We start from the raw sequence: 19,964 nt of genomic DNA, 5'->3' as shown, positions 1-19,964 counted from the left end.
GAGTGTAAGGAGTATGAGGTCAGAAGCATTTGAACCTGACTAAAGGGTGGGTATGTGGCAAGTAGAATGATGGACTGAAGACAGTCACATGAAGCAAAAGAGTGAAAAGTTGTTTTTTTTCTTTGGGGGTGGGGTACCAGGGATTGAACTCAGGGGCATCTGACCATTGAGCCACATCCCTAGCCCTATTTTGTATTTATTTAGAGACGGGGTCTCACTGAGTAGCTTAGTGCCTCGCTTTTGCTGAGGCTGGCTTTGAACTCGAGATTCTCCTGTCTCAGCCCCTTGAGCTGCTGGGATTACAGGCGTGCACCACTTCACCCAGCTCAGTAAAAGGTTTTAAAGGTCAGGAAAGGGGACTATGAATCTGTGAACAATGAGAGCCCCAAGACAACTTTAAGGTTCTGTATGTGACTAGTATTTGGATGAAGTGTCACGTGGGACAAGGGGAAGGAATTGATGACAATGATACTTTTTAACAAGGCAACAAGACTTAGAAGCAGACTGGATGGTAAATAAAGAGACTGACAAAGTCTCTAAATCATAGGATTTATTGCTAGGAGGAACTTTAGAGTCGGAAGCCATTGAGTGCAAGATTCTATACCAGAGACAGGCAGGAATAAGTAGTTCAGTCATACCAACTCCCTGTTTTTGTCTCACCTTCACAAAGATCAGTTTTGGCACTGTTAACACAAATGGCACTTTTACCATGCATTCAAACAAAGAACTAAGGAAGGTGCCTCAGTTTTCCCCCACACAATTAAACAGAGCCCCCTTAAAAAAATTCAAACTCTAAAAAGCAAATAGAATACCAGTCTACTTTAAGCTTTGTCAGGAATGTTATTTTTGAATTTAGTTCCAAAGCCAGGTTCCTTCCCAGAAGCCACTCTTTTACTGGCACTAATTGCCCTGTCAGCATCCTTAGTATAAAGGATGAAGAACTAAAGAATTGAGTTGTGAGGATACTTCCCTCTCACTCTTCGGTCCTTCCAACTCAGAACTGAGAAGGCATGGCTGGGGGTAGAGAAAGATAAAAAAGTGTATTTGAGAGATTTCTGCCTATTTCTTTTACTAAAGACTATGAAGTTGTAGCCTCTTTAAGCTATATATTTTGACATGCATTGAAAGACTGCTTAATGATTGATCTATGTGATATAAAAACAAGGCGTGTGTGTTATTCTTTGGCATTTTAGAATGAGAACATCCTTAAAGTCATCTATTGCACCCAACCAGGGCATCATAGGTTGTGAGCCCTCCTGTTAGCTTAGACTTGACTGAAGTAATGAAAGCGGAGTGCAAGACAATTATGTGATACATGAATGATTAAATCAGCAGAATTCTACCTTTTCATGAGCATGAGGTTTTAAAACTGGAAATTCCTAAATTCTTGGCTTTTAACATGAAAATGGTACTATTAAAAATGTGAAGCTTCCTCGATGCCAAACACAACACATTGGAAGAAAGAGAAGAAAAATCATTGCACATATATAGAAAACAGTGGAACTAAGATTTTAAAAAGTAGTGCTTACTCACCTAGGTACTAAGCAAAAATCTAATTGAACTGGCAAGTAAGGCCTACAAGGGACATCACATTCTCCATTCCTTAACTTTCCTTGTGACACACTAACTCTTCTCCTAATACAGTCCTCTGAGATGCAGGTCTCCTATATTTCTTATTGGTCTGGAAGGATGTGCATGTTGACAATCAATTTCCAAAATCAGAAAGCATTAAGATCATTTGTTCACTCACAAAAGTAGCCAGGAAGATCCATGCAACCAACCCTGACTGATTCTAAAACTTTCTCAGTTATAAGCAGATCATTCTAAGTAGAATCTGGGTCCTTACCAGGGCTTGATTTATGATTAACTGATTCCTATTTAAGGTAGGGGATTAAGTATTTGACTGAGGTCCCACATAAAAGGTTTGTATTTATTTTTATAAGGCAATTTAATTTGATCTGTGGTTTAAACCCCTGAGTGAGTCCCTTGACAAACAGTGCTAGTGTTTGCATTATAGCAGCATCACTACAACTATGGACAAAGCATTAAGAGGCTTCAGTCATGTGCAGAAGCAGCTTCTAATCATTTAAAGTATATAAAACCCCAGTGGATCTGGAAAAATAATTCCAAGTCAATTAATATTGCTGGTACATTTTAACTAAAATATGGCCACCCTACCATTAGAAATATGTTAAGGTGAGTCTAAGGAGAAGCCTATTCTTTGAGGACAGATTTCTAGATCACTTCTACATGAACTATATTGCCCCAGATGGCAACAAGTAATCTTAGTCCAAACATTGGTCTTAGCCCTTCCAATAAGTTGAACTAGGGAGTGATATTGGACAAATTGTATTGCTATATTGTATGCACGTATGAATATGTAACAACAAATCCCATCATTATGTACAACTATAAAGCACCAATAAAAAGTGGAAAAAATAAAATAAGTTGAATTGTACCTCACAGTGCATTGTAGCCCAGATGATGAATAGTAGTAGTTGGAGTGATGTGTGACTAGCTAGTAGCAATGGAAGATTCTTAGTGCCAAGTACATATTCTCATGTGCTTTAGGTAGGCTCAGACCACTCTCAATTTCTGCCACCACTGGCACACAGGTTAGTTATGAAACACAGAGACTACAAGTGATAGTGTTGATCAATTTGTGTCATGTGTTTCATTCTCTATGAATACACTTGAATTTCTTACCAAATGGCATTAGAAAATATTATATCACTTGTACTGCAACCAGCACACAAAAATATACCAAATAAAATTCAGCCTTGAATAGTCAGAGAAAACTTTCCTGCTTTCTGTTTTCTAGGTGAATCTTCTATATATACATCTATGAAGCCCTTGGGTAATCTTTTGAAAAAGAAGAAAGCTTTCTTATATACACTGACTTAAGTAGGAAAAAACAATAGTACTTGGGTTGGGAGGGAAGAGCGTGCAGCTTTTGCAGTGTATGATTTCTTTTACTACTGGCATATCTGGAGGAATTGGTGGAGGTACTATTCCCAAACCAGGCATCATTGGAGTTATTGGCGGAATTCCAGTCATCATTCCAAGAGCAGGATCAAAATCTAAAATTGGAGAGGAAAGAAAAAACAATAAGTTAACATGAGGCAAGGTCAACCAGAGGAACATGGTTACCTCATAAGCTTCAAATCAAAAGTCTTTCTATGACAGAGGCAAAATATTTTTTAAAAAACCATATGCTTAGTATTCTCAATTCTCAAATATTATATTAAATTTGTGCATTTTCCTTTCAGGATAGGGCTGTTGTCTTCTTTAATCAGGGCTTCTTGAATTCTCTACATCGAATTTTGATACCCAACATCTTTTATAATGTGACTGCATCTTGTTTCCTGATCTTGCTTCTATAGTTTCCAACACACAGCCTCATCTCCATTATGGAAAGGCTTCTTGCTGTCCATTATACATATGTTCTTTTTACAGTACAGCATTGTATTAAGAGCACAGTTTGGGGGATTAGACAGACTTGGGTTCTTGTTCTACAATTTTCCTAGCTGCAAAACAGGGTTCATACCTTCTACCTTATAGGGAGTTGTGAGGAGTAAATAAAGTGATAAATGCAATGTGCTTAGCACAGTGCATAGCACAAAAGGCTGAATAAGAACTATCCTCTATGCCTTTGTTCATGTTGTTTTTCCTGCCTAGAATCAGTTGAGTCTACCAGAAGCCCTGCCTCCCATGCTTCAACTGCTAGCTTAAGTCTCCTTGAAGAGGCCTTTTCAGATAATTCTAGTTCTTAACCTCAGATCTAAAATCTGTTCTACAACTATTTCCACTGTCTTATTTTACTTTACATTGTCTTTTGTTTCATTCAGGGATGTCTCTAGCAAGTGTGAGGGTGAGCAGAGAAAAATATTTTTCTTTGGGACTCATCAATGTATATAATTTGATTCACCTCACATCAGCATTGACAACATTCTGTTGGCACAGTTTCATGTGATACCATGAAAGAAATGCCATTTCATACAGCTGGAGTGATTTACTTGCCAGATATTCTCCTGGAACCAAGACTCTGGGTGGATTCTCTGATCATGAGTCCTGAGGCTTCTTAGGGGCATCTAGTTGACTCCATCTGTGCAGAAGAGGAGTGGAAAGTTCCCTAAAGGGAAGCCATGGGTAGAGGGATCCATAGGGGTCTAGATGAAGATTAGGGCTCCTCACTCAGATGACACTCAGATGAAAATTTAGAAAATTTCAAGTGAGATGCTTCTTATGGCCAGAACAAAGGCAGGACATGTTCTGGACTTGGGCACCTGCCTTATTGGCATTGCTGCCTGGCCAGAGGCCAGCACTACAGGGTGTGCTTGTTAAATATTGAGATAATCAAGATAAGTCTTCCAAAGCATGGGGTCCTCTGAGGTATGGGCCTAGTGTGGGGCCTTACTTGCCTACATCTAAAGGCAGTACTGATTTCATTATTTAACTTTGTTTCTATATAAAAATGTCATTTTCTTTGAGAGAAGGGAGTGCATTCTACTTCTTTGTTTTCCCACCTCCCACACTTGTCCTCACTATATAACCTTGCATAGTCTATGGCAAACAAATAAAGTATTATATAAGCAGCTTTGGTAATACAGGAGTAGTTGCAATAATAATAGCAGGCTCTGCTCCTAATGATTTTACCATGCTCACAGCACAAGTCAGAGGGGCAATCCCTGTAAGGATGTCCTCAAGGTGGCTCTGGAGACCTTGGGGGATCCTTAAGATACCGGAAGAGGTGAACCTAAAGAGCAGGAAGAACTAGTTCCCACCGAAGCAGCACTTCAGGTCTAACAGGCCTAGTAGAAGGGGTCCTGTGTCTGGGAGGATGGGCAAGTGGGTGGCACATGGGCATTCCTGACTGCAGTCATTCCAATCAAGCTAAAGCATCTCTCATCCTCACATGTCTGCCATTCTGAGAGATCAAGACCATAGAAAAGTTTAGGAAGAAAAATGTATCTCCCAAGAGAAATTTTTATTTTCATGAAAACATTTACTTTTAGCCTTAATCTGCCATCTCACCCAACATGTTTTTATGTTTATACATAACACACACACACACACACACACACACACACACACACACACACATACACACACTTCCTCTTTCTCCTTTAGCTCTCATAATTCTACTCCCTCCACAAAGTAGTTATGTGACCTTTGAGGAAAATTTCTTAATATTTATGTTCTTCCATTTCTTTTTGGTAAAACTGGGGATAAACAATGACATTTAGCCCAAAAGGTGAAAAGAGAGTACAGATAAAGACCCTCAGCATGATAGTCCTGATTGGTGAGTTTCATTCCTTCCATTCAAAATGTACAAAATGTTAGAAATTCACTGATTCAGACATTCATTCTCACATTGCACAAACATCTGTGATAGGCCTCTGTTAAGATTTGGATATGAAGTATCCCCCAAAGGCTCATGCATTGAAAACCTGATCCCCAAAGTAGCAATGTTCAGAGGTAGAGCTTTTGGGAAGTGATTGTATCCTCAAGGCTCTGACCTCATCAGTGGATTATTCCACTGAGGGATTAATAATGTGATGGCATCATGGAGAGTTGATGGAAACTATATGCAGGTAGGGCATGTTTGGAGGAAGAAGGTCCCTTGGGGCATGTCGTTGGGAACTATATCTTATCCCTGGCCCCTTCCTCCCTCCAGCCTGCTTCCCAGCTTCCAAGAACTGAACAGCTCTCCTGCACCACACCTTTCCACCAGGCTATTCTGTCTCACCACAGGCCCAAAGCAATAGAGCCAGTCAACCATGAATTGAAACCTTTGAAACCGTGAGCTCAAATAAACTTTTCCTCCCTTAAATTGTTTGTCACAGGGACTAAATTGATCACAGGAACTAAAGCTGACTAACATAGCCTCCTATATGTCAGGCTCTATATTAGGGCTGGGGAAGGTATGTAGGTTTTTGGAGAACATAAGGCTCTGCTGTGCTATAGAATGCATTGGTTCAGAATGCCATTCACATCTTTGGAAAATCTGATTCCTTGTGCAGAAGATTTTGGAGAAATTGTTAACATTATCTTACCCATTTACAAACTGTTAATTTTTGTTGGGAAAAAGATAATATGAGATTGCGTGCCAACTAAACAATCCCATCTATTTTCCTCTTCCTACTGAAATGTTTGTCTTCCTTTTATTGTTCTGCCTGCCTCCTCATTGTTATTCATATAGTTCTGTCAGTCACAACTCTACCTTACCACAGATTACAGAAACATTACTTCATTAAACAAGTTCTGCCACTTCGACTGAGAAGGAAATGCCTGTCTCCATGTACTATCTACTAATAAATGGAGACAAACAAAAAAAACCAAATATATAGGATAAATATAACTCCTCCTTGGTATACTCACCACTCTGCTGTTTGTTATGATTACATTAATATTTTATAAATTCATTTAAAAGCAAATGTATTCATGACATATGGCTAAAGCCAGAGTATATGAACTCCCTTTCTTCCCTTTGTTCCATATGCCACAAATTCCATAGGCTCCACTGCCCAGTAGGGTTTGTTACTGGGTTGTACATGACATTTCAAAGGCTCCTATCACATGGATCACTTCTTTTGTTTGTATTTAACCACTAGGTACCAAAATGGACATGGATATCCAATGCCAATCAAATTAAAAAACTGAAATCATGAGCCTTTTAAAAAATACTTTTAGCTATAGATGACACAATACCTTTATTTTATTAATTTATTTTTTATGTGGTACTGAGGATTGAACCAAGTATCTCACACATGCTGGTTAAGTGCTCCACAACTGAGCTACAACCCCAGCTCATCATGGGCATTATATAAGTATTTCATAACCTGAAGAATAAGAGTCCAAATTAAAACACACTGGGTATACAACACAAAAGAAATTCTCTCCCTTTTCTTGGCCCCAGGCCTGGCTTGAGGAGTATTGCCCAATAGTCGGTACTATTGCCATTTATATTAGGAATTCAAACTTCTGAAGGAGATTGGAAAGTATATAAAAGAGTTGTGCAAAATGCCATGGTTTTCCTCCAAAGTCCTTTTCACAATAAATACCCTGTTCTGTTTTGCTTTTATTGTATCTTCTTTTAAACCTTCTTTCCCACTGCCTTCTTGTCTTTAGACCTGGCCATTGCTGGAGGAGTCATGGATTATTGGTTTGTGTTCCCTCTTCAGAATCATGTATTTCCCAAAGTTCCAGCCTATTGGAAATGCTGCAGATGTCCTGTATTAGTTTGGCCAGCTATATCCTCAGAGTTACACTTTTACTTTGTGATTTTAAGACATGTTTCAGTGTACTCTCAAGCCTACTTGCTACCTAGCAACTCATGCTTACTTAACCTGGCAATATTATCCTCCATTTCTGTACCTATCTGAGCCATGGAGTTGCAGTGGAGAAAAATGTCATTTCTGTGCTGCTATCCAGTCATTCAAATATCCATGTATATAATATTTTGATGCCAAGACCTGTGCAAGTTGTTGGGTTTGAAGAAATGAATAAGACAAAATTCTTGATTTCATATTCCAGTTTGGAAGTATCCAAGCAAAGATTTAAAATGCTTTATCATCAATTATTATCATCATGATAACTATTATTAAATGTTTACAATGTGTTAGGCACTCTACTAATAATTTTATACAATCTAATTCCACTTGACCTGTGACTAGGTACCCTTCACATTATAGATGGAGAAAATTGGGCCTTAGAGAGATTGGTTACTTTATCAAGTTAATACAGTCAGTAAGAGAACTAGGATTCAAATTCAGCTTGGTCTAACTCTAATGCTCTTTAACCACTAATGCTGTTTCTCAATACAGTATGTAGTTCTCAGAGGGAAAGCTTTCAATTTTCCTCCATTTAGAATGATGTTGGCCTTTACAATGTTGAGGTATGTTCCTATTATCCCTAGTTTATCTAGTGTTTTGAACATGAAGAGGTGTTGTATTTTGTTAAATATTCCACTTTTTTCATTTTTGACCTGTTGTTTTTCTCTTGTAGCCTTTTAAATTCTACCCTTATTCTGTATGTTAGGCATTTTCATAATAATGTGCCTTATGTGGGTCTATTGTAATTTTGTATATTTGGTGTCCTGTAAGCCTCCTGTATTTGATTTTACGTTTCATTATTAAGGTTTGGGAAATTTTCTGATATTATTTCATTGACAAGATTGAACATCCCTTTGATTTGTATCTCCAAGCCTTCATCTATCCTGATAAACCTTCATTTTGGTCTTTTCATATTACCTCATATTCTTGGATGTTCTGTTCATGGTCTTTTAACATTTTTCTTCATGGACAACTTTATTTTCATGATTATATATTTTGTCTTCTTTGCCTGAAACTCTCTTTTCCAAGTGGTTTAGTTTGCTGGTGATGATTTCCATGAAATTTTTAATTTGATTTATTGATTCCTCTATTTTGAATATTTCTGCTTAATTTTTTTCAGAATCTGTCTTTATTGAAGTGATCTTTCACTTCCTGCATTTTTTTCTCTTATTTCACTCCTTACATCATAGTTTACCTCGCAGATCAGTATAATTATAAACTTTCTAAATTCCTTCTCTGACATTTCTTCCACTTTGGTATAGATAGATTCTCTTATTAAAGTATTCTGGTTTGTTTGAGGTGGTTTGTTCCCTTTCTTTTTCATGTTGTTTGTGTGTCTACCCATCTAATATGGACCTGAGGCAGTAGAGTTTCTATCCTGTGAACTTATAATGTTCCTGAAGGGTTCCAGTACCTCATAGTTTAGAGGGAGACAAATAATAAAAACAACCAATGCAAATAACATACAGCATTAAACCAAACAGTTCCTGGTATGACATCTTCATGTTAATTGTCACAATAAAAAGAAATAATGTGGGCTGGAGTTGTAGCTCAGTTGGTAGAGTATTTGCCTAGCATGTGTGAGACCCTGGGCTCTCTCCTCAGCACCACATAAAAATAAGTAAATAAAATAAAGGTATTGTGTCCATCCACAACTAAAAAAAAGTTTAAAAAAGAAATAATGTGATCAGTTATTTCCCCCAGTAAAAACAGTAAATTTGCAAAGGGGTTTACAATTTTGAATGGTGAACAGGGAGAGAACAATAGAGATGTAGGATGTTATTATTATAAAAGAGGAGAGAAAATAGAAGTTAAAAAAATTAAAGGAAGAATAAAAGAGAGAACAGTAGAGTTCGGCTGTTAGCAGAAGAGAGAATCAAGGGGAACAGATAAGTGACAGAAAAAAATATGTATAAAATAAAAATTAAAAATAAATCAATAAAAATAAAATACAAAACAAACCCCAAATATACTAATCAAACATCCTAGCTCTCAAAATACTGATCCATGAAAAGTAACTGCCCTCAAGAAATGCTAGAAATAAGAGACAAATCTTAATATGCAAACGTGTACATGAATCATTCAGCTCACAATTAAATAAAGAAAAGAAAAAAAAGTTCTGAATGAAAAGTTAAAGAATTATTTCATTGGAGTTCAAATTTCTTAGCAATGTTAGGTGAGTTTGCTGGAGTGTAAGAGGAAATTCCATAGGTGGAGCTCCTGGAGGTAGGGTTTATGCTTAGGTAGGCTCCAGGTTCTTCACCGAATGGCAATTGTCTGAAGATTTTAAATCAGCACACCTTCAGGGCCCAGCAGTTTCCAGTCCTCACTGGAGGACTGTACCCCACAAATCTCCCCTGGTTTCCACTCATGTGGCAGAGGAGTCAATCCTTTGTTTCCTCCATCACCTGAGGACCCTGCACTTGCTAGTCTTTCTGGTTCTGTCTCCAAACTCAATCACTCCCACCCCTACCCTTTTGAATTCCTGGCCAGGTGCATTTCTCCCAGCTGGTCCTGTGAGCAGCCAGACTCAAGGGTGAGAGGGGAAGCCAGGTGGGTTCACTCGCCAAACTCAATCCCTCGTACCACAGACCTTTTGAATTCCCAGCCAGGTTTGTCTCTTCCAGCGGGTCCTGCAAGTAGTTTGGACTCAAGGGGGAGAGGGGAGCTGGGTGGGTTTCCATGACCAGTATTCCCCTATGTAAACCCTTCTCTACATCTGACTTTCTCCTGGTAACTTATGTCATGAGGTGTGGGTTTTCAAGGCCTATATTTTGGGCCCAGCTCGGGTTTGTCATGGCTGTAAAAATGGCCTCTTCCTTTGTCCGTGGGCAGCCAGGAGATATGCTGCTTCTTGCCTGCTTGAGGATATTTGCAGCACACCTTTCGGGTTATAGTCAGGCAGTGCCCAGATACACCAAAAAAACTTCTAAAAATGTGGGTTCCTTTAATTTCCTTATTCCTCCATTTCCCTGCCCTGTGGTGAGAGAACCACTGTTGCTGGTACTGGCACAGCAGCAGTGGAGCTAGGGATTTTTTCCTTATTTTATTATAACCAACTACCTGAGTCCCAGATATGCTTTGAATGTCCAGTATTCCCAGTAAAGACCCTTTTTTATTCACCCACCTTGTTGAAAAGCTGCCCACTTTCTCAGTTTTGAGCCACGGAACAGCCAGGAAAGTGACTTTCTCTTTTCCTCCATCTTCCTAGTCTCCTCCCCCAGTCACTTTGAATCTGGATGGACTATAGACTTGCTTTGACTAATAGAATATGGCAGAAAGGATATTGTATCTTTTATCAGGTCCAAGCCGTAAGAGAGATGCAATTTCCATTTCTTAGCTCTGGGCCTATGTGCTAGGAAAGCTTTGAGTTGCCATATAATTCATCTGACTAGCACGATGGACGGAACATGTGGAGAAGGCCTTAAAGGGAGGGATTCAGCTGAACCCAGTTTTCATCAGTCCTTAACAAGGTGCCCTGCATATGTGTGGATTCTTGCAACCACCAGATCAACGTGCCACAATTGAGGTATCCCAATCAATACCATATGGAATAGAATAATTGCCCATTTGAATCTTCCCAAATTCCTCATCAAGTAAAGCTTGAAATATAATAAACAAATTGTGTTTTAAAATAGCTTGTTATACAGCAATAGATGAGGAGAAGAATGTCCAGCATGGCTAAGGTGGGGTGTCACTGGTTAATATTTATTTATTTATTTATTTACTTTTGGGGAGAGAGAGAGAGAGAGAGAGAGAGAGAGAGAGAGAGAGAGAGAGAGAGAGAGAGAGAGAGAGAGAGAAAGAATTTTTTTAATATTTATTTTTTAGTTTTCAGTGGACACAACATCTTTATTTTATTTTTTTTATGTGGTGCTGAGGATCGAACCCAGCGTCCTACACATGCCAGGCAAGCGCGCTACCGTTTGAACCACATCCCCAGCCCAATAGTTATTTATTTTAAAGAACAGAAAGACACTAGCACTCAAACTAAATCAAATGTGATTTTTCTGAGATTACTGAAAAGGTACTTTGGGATCCTGTAGGGCCTCTGTATCACTGTCATGAAAAAACTGTCACTGTACTGTTGCTGTATGTAAGGGCTAGTTGGAACAATCTCAGGTAACTGATTCTGTGCTAGACAATGTTAGGTAATAATCTTAGATAACTGACTCTGTACTAAGACTATAGTTGTCCACAAAACTCTAGAGGCTTCTCATCTTTGATGTCTGGCAAAGAGATTACATATGCCCATTTTATAGTTCAATCCTTGATATTTTCTGGCAGGCCAGTTCACACTGGTTTTTGTCCTGTAAAATACAACCTTCATTTTTATGGCAGGAGAGAGAGATGGCATCCATAATATTAGCTACCCATTAAGTGACTACTTAAGCATTTCCAGCTTTTATACAAATCATTTACCTTAATCTCTGCAACAATCCTAAGGGATGGGCAATATTATTATTCCTTATTTTACAGATGAGATAATTGAAGCTCATAGATTTAATATAATAAGGCCACATGGTATGTGGCTCTTAGTAACCATACTCCTAACCATTTGTTCCTCACAGAGTCTATGAGATTTATAGGAAAACAAAAGATATTCTTGGTCAGATTAAGCTTAGTATTTACCTACTCATCTCTGGAGTGGGTCTGTAAATACTCCTGTCCAGGAAGCTACCTTAGAGGTGCTTATTTATATATCTAGAATCTTCTATTTAGATGTTTAATATATATATTGCCACAGTGTGAGGTAATTTAGGGGCACCTTTTTAAAATCCAATGTCTCAAATTTAGGAAACATGAGAAGCTGGAATTGTGGCAAAGATGGGATATGACTTCAACTATTTTCAGAACTGAATTCTGGTTCTAGCTGTCTGGAAGACCCTTCAAACCCTCAGAAAGACTCTGCCTCTACTTAGCAATTTCTTCTCATCCAAGTCCCCCAGGATCCATAAGGAAGTTCTAACCTGTTAGTGTTCCAGAGACATGTGAGCCCAAGGATGTAGTTTGTACTCACAGCAAAATCACTGAAATTCAACCATAGATTATTCCAAAATAAGTATTCCAAATAGGATCTAATTATATATGCACAATTAAGCTATTTTATAGACAATTATGACTCCAATTCAGCTACACATATCTGGGACATTATTGTTATTTCTTTAGAGTTCCTACAAAATTCATTGGAAAATTAAGAATCATGCCTGGATATTGAAAAAATTAATACATTACAGTCCTGACTAGCTACACAGATCCTTTTAGCAACTTTTCAGAAACCCAACCTAAATTGAGAACTGATTAAGGACAGTCTGGCCAAGCTGAAAAATGATTCTGGACTTACCACTAGCCTTTTTGGAAGCACATGTACCCAAAGTTTTGCACAATGTCTCTCAATTCTAACAACATCTCTCTGTCTTTCCTAGGAGATCATCTGAATACTTGTTTCAGTCCATCTGGAAAATTGAGGCAGGCTCTGGCTTATATACGATGGCAAACAATCTATCAAACTGAGCTTGGGTGGATTATGGGCACAGTTTCAATTGACAAAGTATCTCCCCAAGACATCTTTGATCTCAAATTTCTGCCTATGAAACTTCATTCTTATTGTTATGGTTTAGATGTGAGGTGTCCCCCAAAGAGCTCATGTGTGACACAATACAAGAAGGTTTAGAGATGAAATGATTGCATTATGAAAGTCTTAACTTAATCAGTGATTAATCCCCTGATAGAAATTAATTGGGTGGTAACTATAGGCAGGTAGGTTATAGATGGAGGAGGTAGGTTGCTGAAGGCATAAGCTCTGAGGTTTATGTTTTGTCCCTGGTAAGTGAAGCAGTCTGTTTCAGCTTCCTGGTGGCCATGTCCTGGGCTGCTTTCTCCCAACACAACATGATATTCTCCTTCAGAGGGCCCACATCAATGGAGCCAGTTGTTTATGGACTGAGACCTATGAAACCATGAGTGCCAAATAAACTTTTCCTCCTCTAAAATTGTTATTTGTCAGGTCTTTTGATTATACTAAAGAAATAGCTACACAAAATACCTATAGTTCAAGGTTTTGCAAATACCTCACCCTTCTATAGCATCTTCCCCCTACTCCTTCCTATTCACATACTGTGTTCTTGCCTCAGAACATTTGACAGGGGATCATGTCCTCAACTCTCATCCAGGGATGCTGCAAACACCTTTTGTGGGGCACTAATTGAGGGTCTTTCCCATTATATATGTGGTTTCTAGATTTCTGGATTTTAGAGTTGAATAAAATAAAATTATGTACATACATATACTAAAGAGTGCTAACCTCTTAATTTGCTAAGAAAAGATGTATGGAAAAAAATAACAGTGGAACTAACCAATGTTCATTAAAGAGCATTTTCAAATCCCAAATTCAGGAAGTCTATAATCTCAGAATAAAGGGTAGGCCTTTCAATCACACAAATTTAGTTTCATGAAAAATTTACTATATTTTTAGTTTTTACATTTTGCATCAGACTATGGAAAGTGATACTGAATAGTCCTGGGCTATTTTTAATATTTGGACTTTTGAGATTACTCAACTATTTCACTTAGGGTGAATGCCCATATATGAAACTCCCTGTGAAAAATTTCTTTCAAACCTAGAATATCACACACATCCATGTGATTATTAAGAGCCAAAGTTTCTCTTCCCACAAGGATTCACTTTTTTTCTCCTCATGGAAAATGGAAATTTCATAACTTATCAGGTTTCCCCTTTTTATTTTGGCTGCTTGGTCATAGGTGCAGATCAACTTTGGAAACTGAGTGGGATCCTATGACCTACACATCTTAATTTAAATTAACTTCCTTACCTGGTCTTCACCTTCTATTCTCATTTATATTTTCCTAGATGTTGACTTATTTTATTTGTAGTTTCTCTTATAGCATAGCCTCTGTTTTAAGCTGCTTCAAAGTCTTTGTGGAATAAGGTGCTATAGTTCAACTCAGTAGGTATCTATTGCTTCTATACTATCTACTCTTCCACACCTTCCAGTCATTGATGCCTAGACTATTCTTAGTTCTTTATCTCCACGATACTCCTATATGTCCCTGGACACTTAGTTCAAATGTTAATTCTTCTGTGAACCTCACTCTGAGCACCACCATTTACTTAACACTCCCTACTCTACCCTGGCTAAAATTATTTTGTGCAAGATTTTACTCTGATACTTGATACACTGAAGTATACTGGTATTTATTTTGTTGCCTCAGCACCTGAACTCTGAGCTTGAAGGCAAGGATTGAACCATACCCATTTTGGATCACCCTGACCTAGTCTGTCTAAAATATATGTATATATATAAAATATAATATACATATGTATGTACATATATATGTATATATATATAATATACATGGTAAATTATATATATGTATATATATGTATACATATATATTTGGTAAATAAAATATTTAAAAATATTTTAATGAGTGCCCCAGTATCTATTTATATATATGTGTGTGTGTGTGTGTGTGTGTGTGTGTATAAATTGAACCCAGGAGTTCTTAACCCCTGATGCACATCCCCAGCCCTTTTTATTTTGAAATGGGATGGAATCTCACTAAGCTACTTAGAGTCTCACCAAGTTGCTGAACCTGGCTTTGAACTTGCGATCCTCCTTCCTCAGCCTCCTGAGCCACTAGGATTACAGATACATGCCACCGTGACTGGCAATATATATATATATATTTTTAATGAACAGTTGCTTGGATGTAAGAACAAATGAACAAAACAGATGGGAGGCTTTAGAGCTATTGTCAGTCAACAGGCAGCTCATACCTGAGAAAAGTTTTTTTTTTTTTTTTTTAGGGAGAAAATATGGGTCAGTATGAGGGCAGGAATCATTGACTATTTTGTTCACTGCTTTCTCCCCAGGGGTCACCCAGTACCTTACACACAGCAGGCCTCAGGAAATATTTCTTTTATGAATAAATGAATAGACAGTTTCACTCAGACCTTTCCTAATAGTTTCCATGGGGAGTTTTTTTTTTTTTTTAAAAATGTCTGTTTCTATCATTTAGTTAAGGCCTATCAGGTAGTTAAGGCCATGTAATCCTTATCTCAAAGATCCTCCAGCCATTGAGCTTCATGTATTCTTGTAAATGTTTTAAATAATATAAAATATTTCCACATGAAAACAGCTCCACAGCATTTATATGCATAGACTGATAATGAGTACCACAATATCTATTTTTGTGTAACAGTCTGTTGTGGTTTGGATGTCAGGTGTCCCTCAAAAGCTCAGGGGAAATGATTGGGTTGTGAGAGCCATAATCCAATCAGTGAATTAATCACCTGGTGGGATTGAGTGGTAATTGAAAGAAGGTGGGTTGTGGCTGGAGGAGGTGGGCTATTGGGAAACATGGCATTAGAGTATATATTTGTATCTGGCAAGTGGAGATCTCTCTCTTTCTCTGTTTCCTGTTCATCATGTGAGCTGCTTCCCTATGGCACACTCTTCTGCCATGTTGTTTAGCTTTTCCTCCAGCCCTGAGGAAAGAAGCCATCTGTCAATGGACTGAGACCTCTAAAACTGTGAGCCTTCAAATAAACTTTTTCTCCTCTACAATTGTTTTGGATGGGTCTTTTTGTCTCAGCAGCAAAAAAAGCTGACTAAAACACAGTCCCTGGGAGAAAGGTCTAGGCATCAGCTTTTATGGGGCTTGATACCTGGTTTCTACTATGTTAACCATCTCCTGTTTATCCCCCATGGCTCAGTTAATCTTGTGTAAGTATAAGAGTATTCATGGAATCTTGGGGAAGAACTAGATATCTTTGGGTAGGAACCCATTACATAAGGAGTCCTGAGAGTACTGGTAGGATTCAAGCTTGTTTGGGGGAAATATTAATTTTATGTGGTATGAAGTTTTACATAGTATTGGTTTTTGTAAATTGTTCACCATGACATTGAACAGTACACTTTCTTCATGCCTCATCTTATTTAGTACTGAAAGTATACTTTTATCTGAAAGATAGTAAAGAAAATATAAACCTAAGTCCAGGCCTCCTCGAGGAGCTTGAAGGACTACGGCCTGTCATGAGATACATAACCTCATTCTTTTTCTCTGTTCTCATCAGAGTTGATCAGTTGAGTTCAGTTTTCTCCTTAACAAAGTCAATGCCCACAGATGGGCAGGGTCTTGCTTTAGGAATAAGGTCCATGAGTCCATATTTTCTATTATCTCTCATTATAGTGCAATCATTATAGTGAGGACACCATGATGAGGGACTCTTATCTATTGAGCTCCACACTTGGCTGCTAAGGATATTTAAATTGAGGGGGAAATAAAGGAAGCAGCAAGCAGTATCAAACAAATATTCCTTAGTAGGTTCATTTATTCAACAAATATCCCTTTGTGGGTTGGTTTCATCTGGGATGACTTGGGGCTGAAAAATGCTCTTTGACCAGAGGACCTGACTCTTGGGCACTTTTTTTCATGTGAAAACTATAATTAGTCTTATTTGACCAGTTTGGCAAAACAAACACTCTTGCAGAAAAGATAGTTGCAAGAAAGGATTACTGTATTTTCATTACTGTGGATTAACTTCATTGGATAACAGCTGTACAAAACACCATGTTAGGTGAAAGCTCCATGCCAAACCCCAGAGTTGGCCTGTCTCTGCTCACTACTCAATGAATATAATAATTATGCCAGACATTGCCTTCATGACAAGCATGTGTCCATGAGACTCAGCATCCATGATAGTATAGATTTGAGTTCTCTGGGGGGAAGTCAAGAAAGCTTACGCATCATTTGTTTTTCATCAATGCCAAAACCTTTTCTATTGTCACAGACAGGACAGATGAGACAGGAAAAAGAACAGTCTGCTGGCTCAGTAGGAAACTTCCCTAGTGGAGAAAAGTAGCTTAATTACTAAGCCAATAGGTGACTTCAGAGAACAGCTCCACAAGGGTCATTTTCTGCCATTTTGATTTTAAGGAATCTTCCAGGTTGAGAAGAGGATGAGGGAGGTTAATACATCATAAAGATGGCAGGCACCCTCTCCCCTAGACCTTGACAAATAGTGTAGGCACCACTGAAATGTGGTGCCAACCTTCCATTTCTGAGGAAGTCCCCACCAGGTTCATAAGGAGCAGGCATCAGATGTATATGTTGTCTTTAACTGCCACTGTCCAGTGTTTCACCAGGGAAAATTTCACTCCCAAATTCTTTATCCTTCATTGCTATTTACAGCACAAATCTTACATATTTATATGTATTTCTGTGTATAACAGATATATACACATATGCCCATATAAGCATGAAACTTCCCAACATCAAATACTGAAAAAGAAAAAGGCTTTGGAGCCAGGCAGATTGAATCCAGAGTCTAAGATCTTGACCATTCTGTAAAACTTGCTCTTATAATAACACCCACTCATCCCAGATTGGCTCCATTAGTCACTTCAAATCTAAGGAGATCCATTGTCCAATCATTCCAGCCCTCAAAGAATCCCTGGTTGTTCATTTCTGTCATGGCTGGTCTAATGGAAAAGGATGCCGTCTAGCCAACTGCATAGTCCATGATAGGAATTAAAGATTGGTATGATAGTTTTTTTTTTTTTGCCTCTGCCACACACAGAATTTAGTCTCCTTTTTTTCTCTGCCTATTTCTCACTCATATACCTTTTTCCCCCCCTTCGTGTTTGGTGTTTTTATGCTTGTTTCCTGACATTCAATGTAATAGCATCTCTTAGTTTATTATTTATATTGTTGTTGCCTAGTCTACCTCATCTCCATTATAACCTATAATGATTTAAAATCTGGACTGGAAATGAGAAATTATTTGAGAGGCGGGTGTAGTAACTAACTAGATAGACAAATGGCACAGAAAAGTGCCATGACTCTATATTTTTCAACATGAATATGCCTGTGAATCACTTGGAGATCCTGTGAAAATGCAGCTTCTGACCCAGTAGGTCTGGGCTGGGTCTAAATAATTGGGTTCTAAATAATTCCCAGATTATGCAGAACATACTATGAATAACAGGACTCTAGAGTGGTCTGAGTGCTTTTAAATAGGATCACAACTAAATGGTTGTTGGGAGATTAATGTTTAGGCTGTTGAAAAAACTATCCTAGGCTCCCTGAGACGTCAATTCCCTAATGTCTTCCCAATCTCTTTGTGATGGCTAATTAACTGTTACTGGCCAAGAAGCTTTTTTTGTGTGCCTAAACTAAACCCTTCACATGTTGGGGAATTTTTCTTCAGATTTCATATTCAGTGGAGATGGAGTTACTCCACCATGCCCATTATCTTATTGGTCACTTTGTTTACATATATAGTTATAAACAAAGTCATTCAATGTTAAAAATAGTCTTTGGGCTGCTATCTCTACATTCTCCATGTGTCCTTTTTGGGAATCTAGGATTTTGGGGATATTCAAGTTGGTTCTCTTTCCTTGTCTATGTTTTGACTCATCTAAGAAATCTACAAAAGTAGTCATGCTTTGTAATTATTTGCCAAAATCATGTTGCTTTTTATTTTGGTGAGCTGTATTTAACATTTAAACATTTAGTCCAGTACCCTAGTCTACATCATATATGCCCCCAGTTTGCCCAAAAGACAATCAAGAGCGCACTAGTAACTACTGGCCACCCAGCCTATAAAGCTCATATTACAATAATGCACACTCTAGGCAGAATCTGGCAAATGTCAACTTCAAAATAAGTTATGTCATACTGTATATTTATTACCACATGGTCAATAAAAAGAAGGAACTTGTGAGATGATTAAAAATAACATACCAGGTAAAATTGGTTGTCCAGCAATTCCCAGTGGTGCCATTCCAAGATTATTCATTGCTGTGGCCCATGCAGTTGGATCAGACATAGGTAGCGTCATTGCAGTGGAATCTACATTCAGAGTTCTACTATTATCAGCTGAAAAGAAATGACAGGCCAAATAATTTGTTGTGTTAAGGTTCTAGTATTTAGTTTATTTATCAATGCAAATTCTGACAAACTCTTTACAGAAATAGTCTGATAGGCAAGTGGGGGTTAAGGCCTCAATGCTTGAAAACAATATAGCTTAAACTGGCAGGAAATCATGGAATTTGAAAGCATTTTACCAGATGGCATTGTAGTGTGTTTCCTTCCTGTTCTCCTTCCCTCCCTTCCTTCTCTCTTATTATTATTATTTTTTAATCCAAGGGAAAACACCACAGGAGTTTGAGAGGATTAAGAAGTTTCCTATTCTTCTCAGTCTATGAGCATATGATTACTGCAGCAACTTCCACCCAAACTACTCCTGTATGCAAAACAAGAAAAAGCATCACAGGGTTTCTGTAGTTGGTGATAAAATATGAATATTATACAACTGATGCAATTTTATATTTTTGAGGAAGTACTATTAAAAGAGCTGAGCAATCATCAGCAGACATCAAATTAGCCAAATGAGTATTTTGGAGGTCAGGGGAATACCAGTAAAAAGCAGACAGGAGATATGGCCCCTGCCCTCAATGGTTATATAATCTAGTTGAAGAGACTGAGGATGATGGTAATGAGGATGAACTATTAGCACTACTATCACCACCTCCACCCACTACTACCACTAATTATTGAACACTTGCTACAGGCCAGGTAAAGCACTTGGCATGCACTATT

At 38.1% G+C, this 19,964-nt stretch overlaps 1 protein-coding gene across 9 annotated transcripts in view; it reads right to left on the bottom strand.

Moving 5' to 3' along the window:
- Positions 1-19,964, bottom strand: part of Enox2 (ecto-NOX disulfide-thiol exchanger 2) — a 298,128-nt gene that overhangs the window by 62,319 nt on the left and 215,845 nt on the right. For all 9 annotated transcript variants that reach the window (XM_040285387.2, XM_078034279.1, XM_040285393.2 and 6 more), the window contains 2 exons: positions 19,107-19,241; positions 2,925-3,080 (listed from right to left, as the gene is read on the bottom strand). In XM_040285387.2, coding sequence (XP_040141321.1) covers positions 2,925-3,080; positions 19,107-19,203 — 253 coding nt within the window. In that variant the 5' untranslated portion in view covers positions 19,204-19,241. The remainder of the gene's footprint in view (positions 1-2,924; positions 3,081-19,106; positions 19,242-19,964) is intronic.

The sequence above is a fragment of the Ictidomys tridecemlineatus genome, chromosome X (assembly GCF_052094955.1).
Source record: "Ictidomys tridecemlineatus isolate mIctTri1 chromosome X, mIctTri1.hap1, whole genome shotgun sequence".
Classification (NCBI taxonomy): domain Eukaryota; kingdom Metazoa; phylum Chordata; class Mammalia; order Rodentia; family Sciuridae; genus Ictidomys; species Ictidomys tridecemlineatus.
Note: the sequence above shows the minus strand (reverse complement) of the source record. Positions and strands in the feature narration are given on the sequence as shown.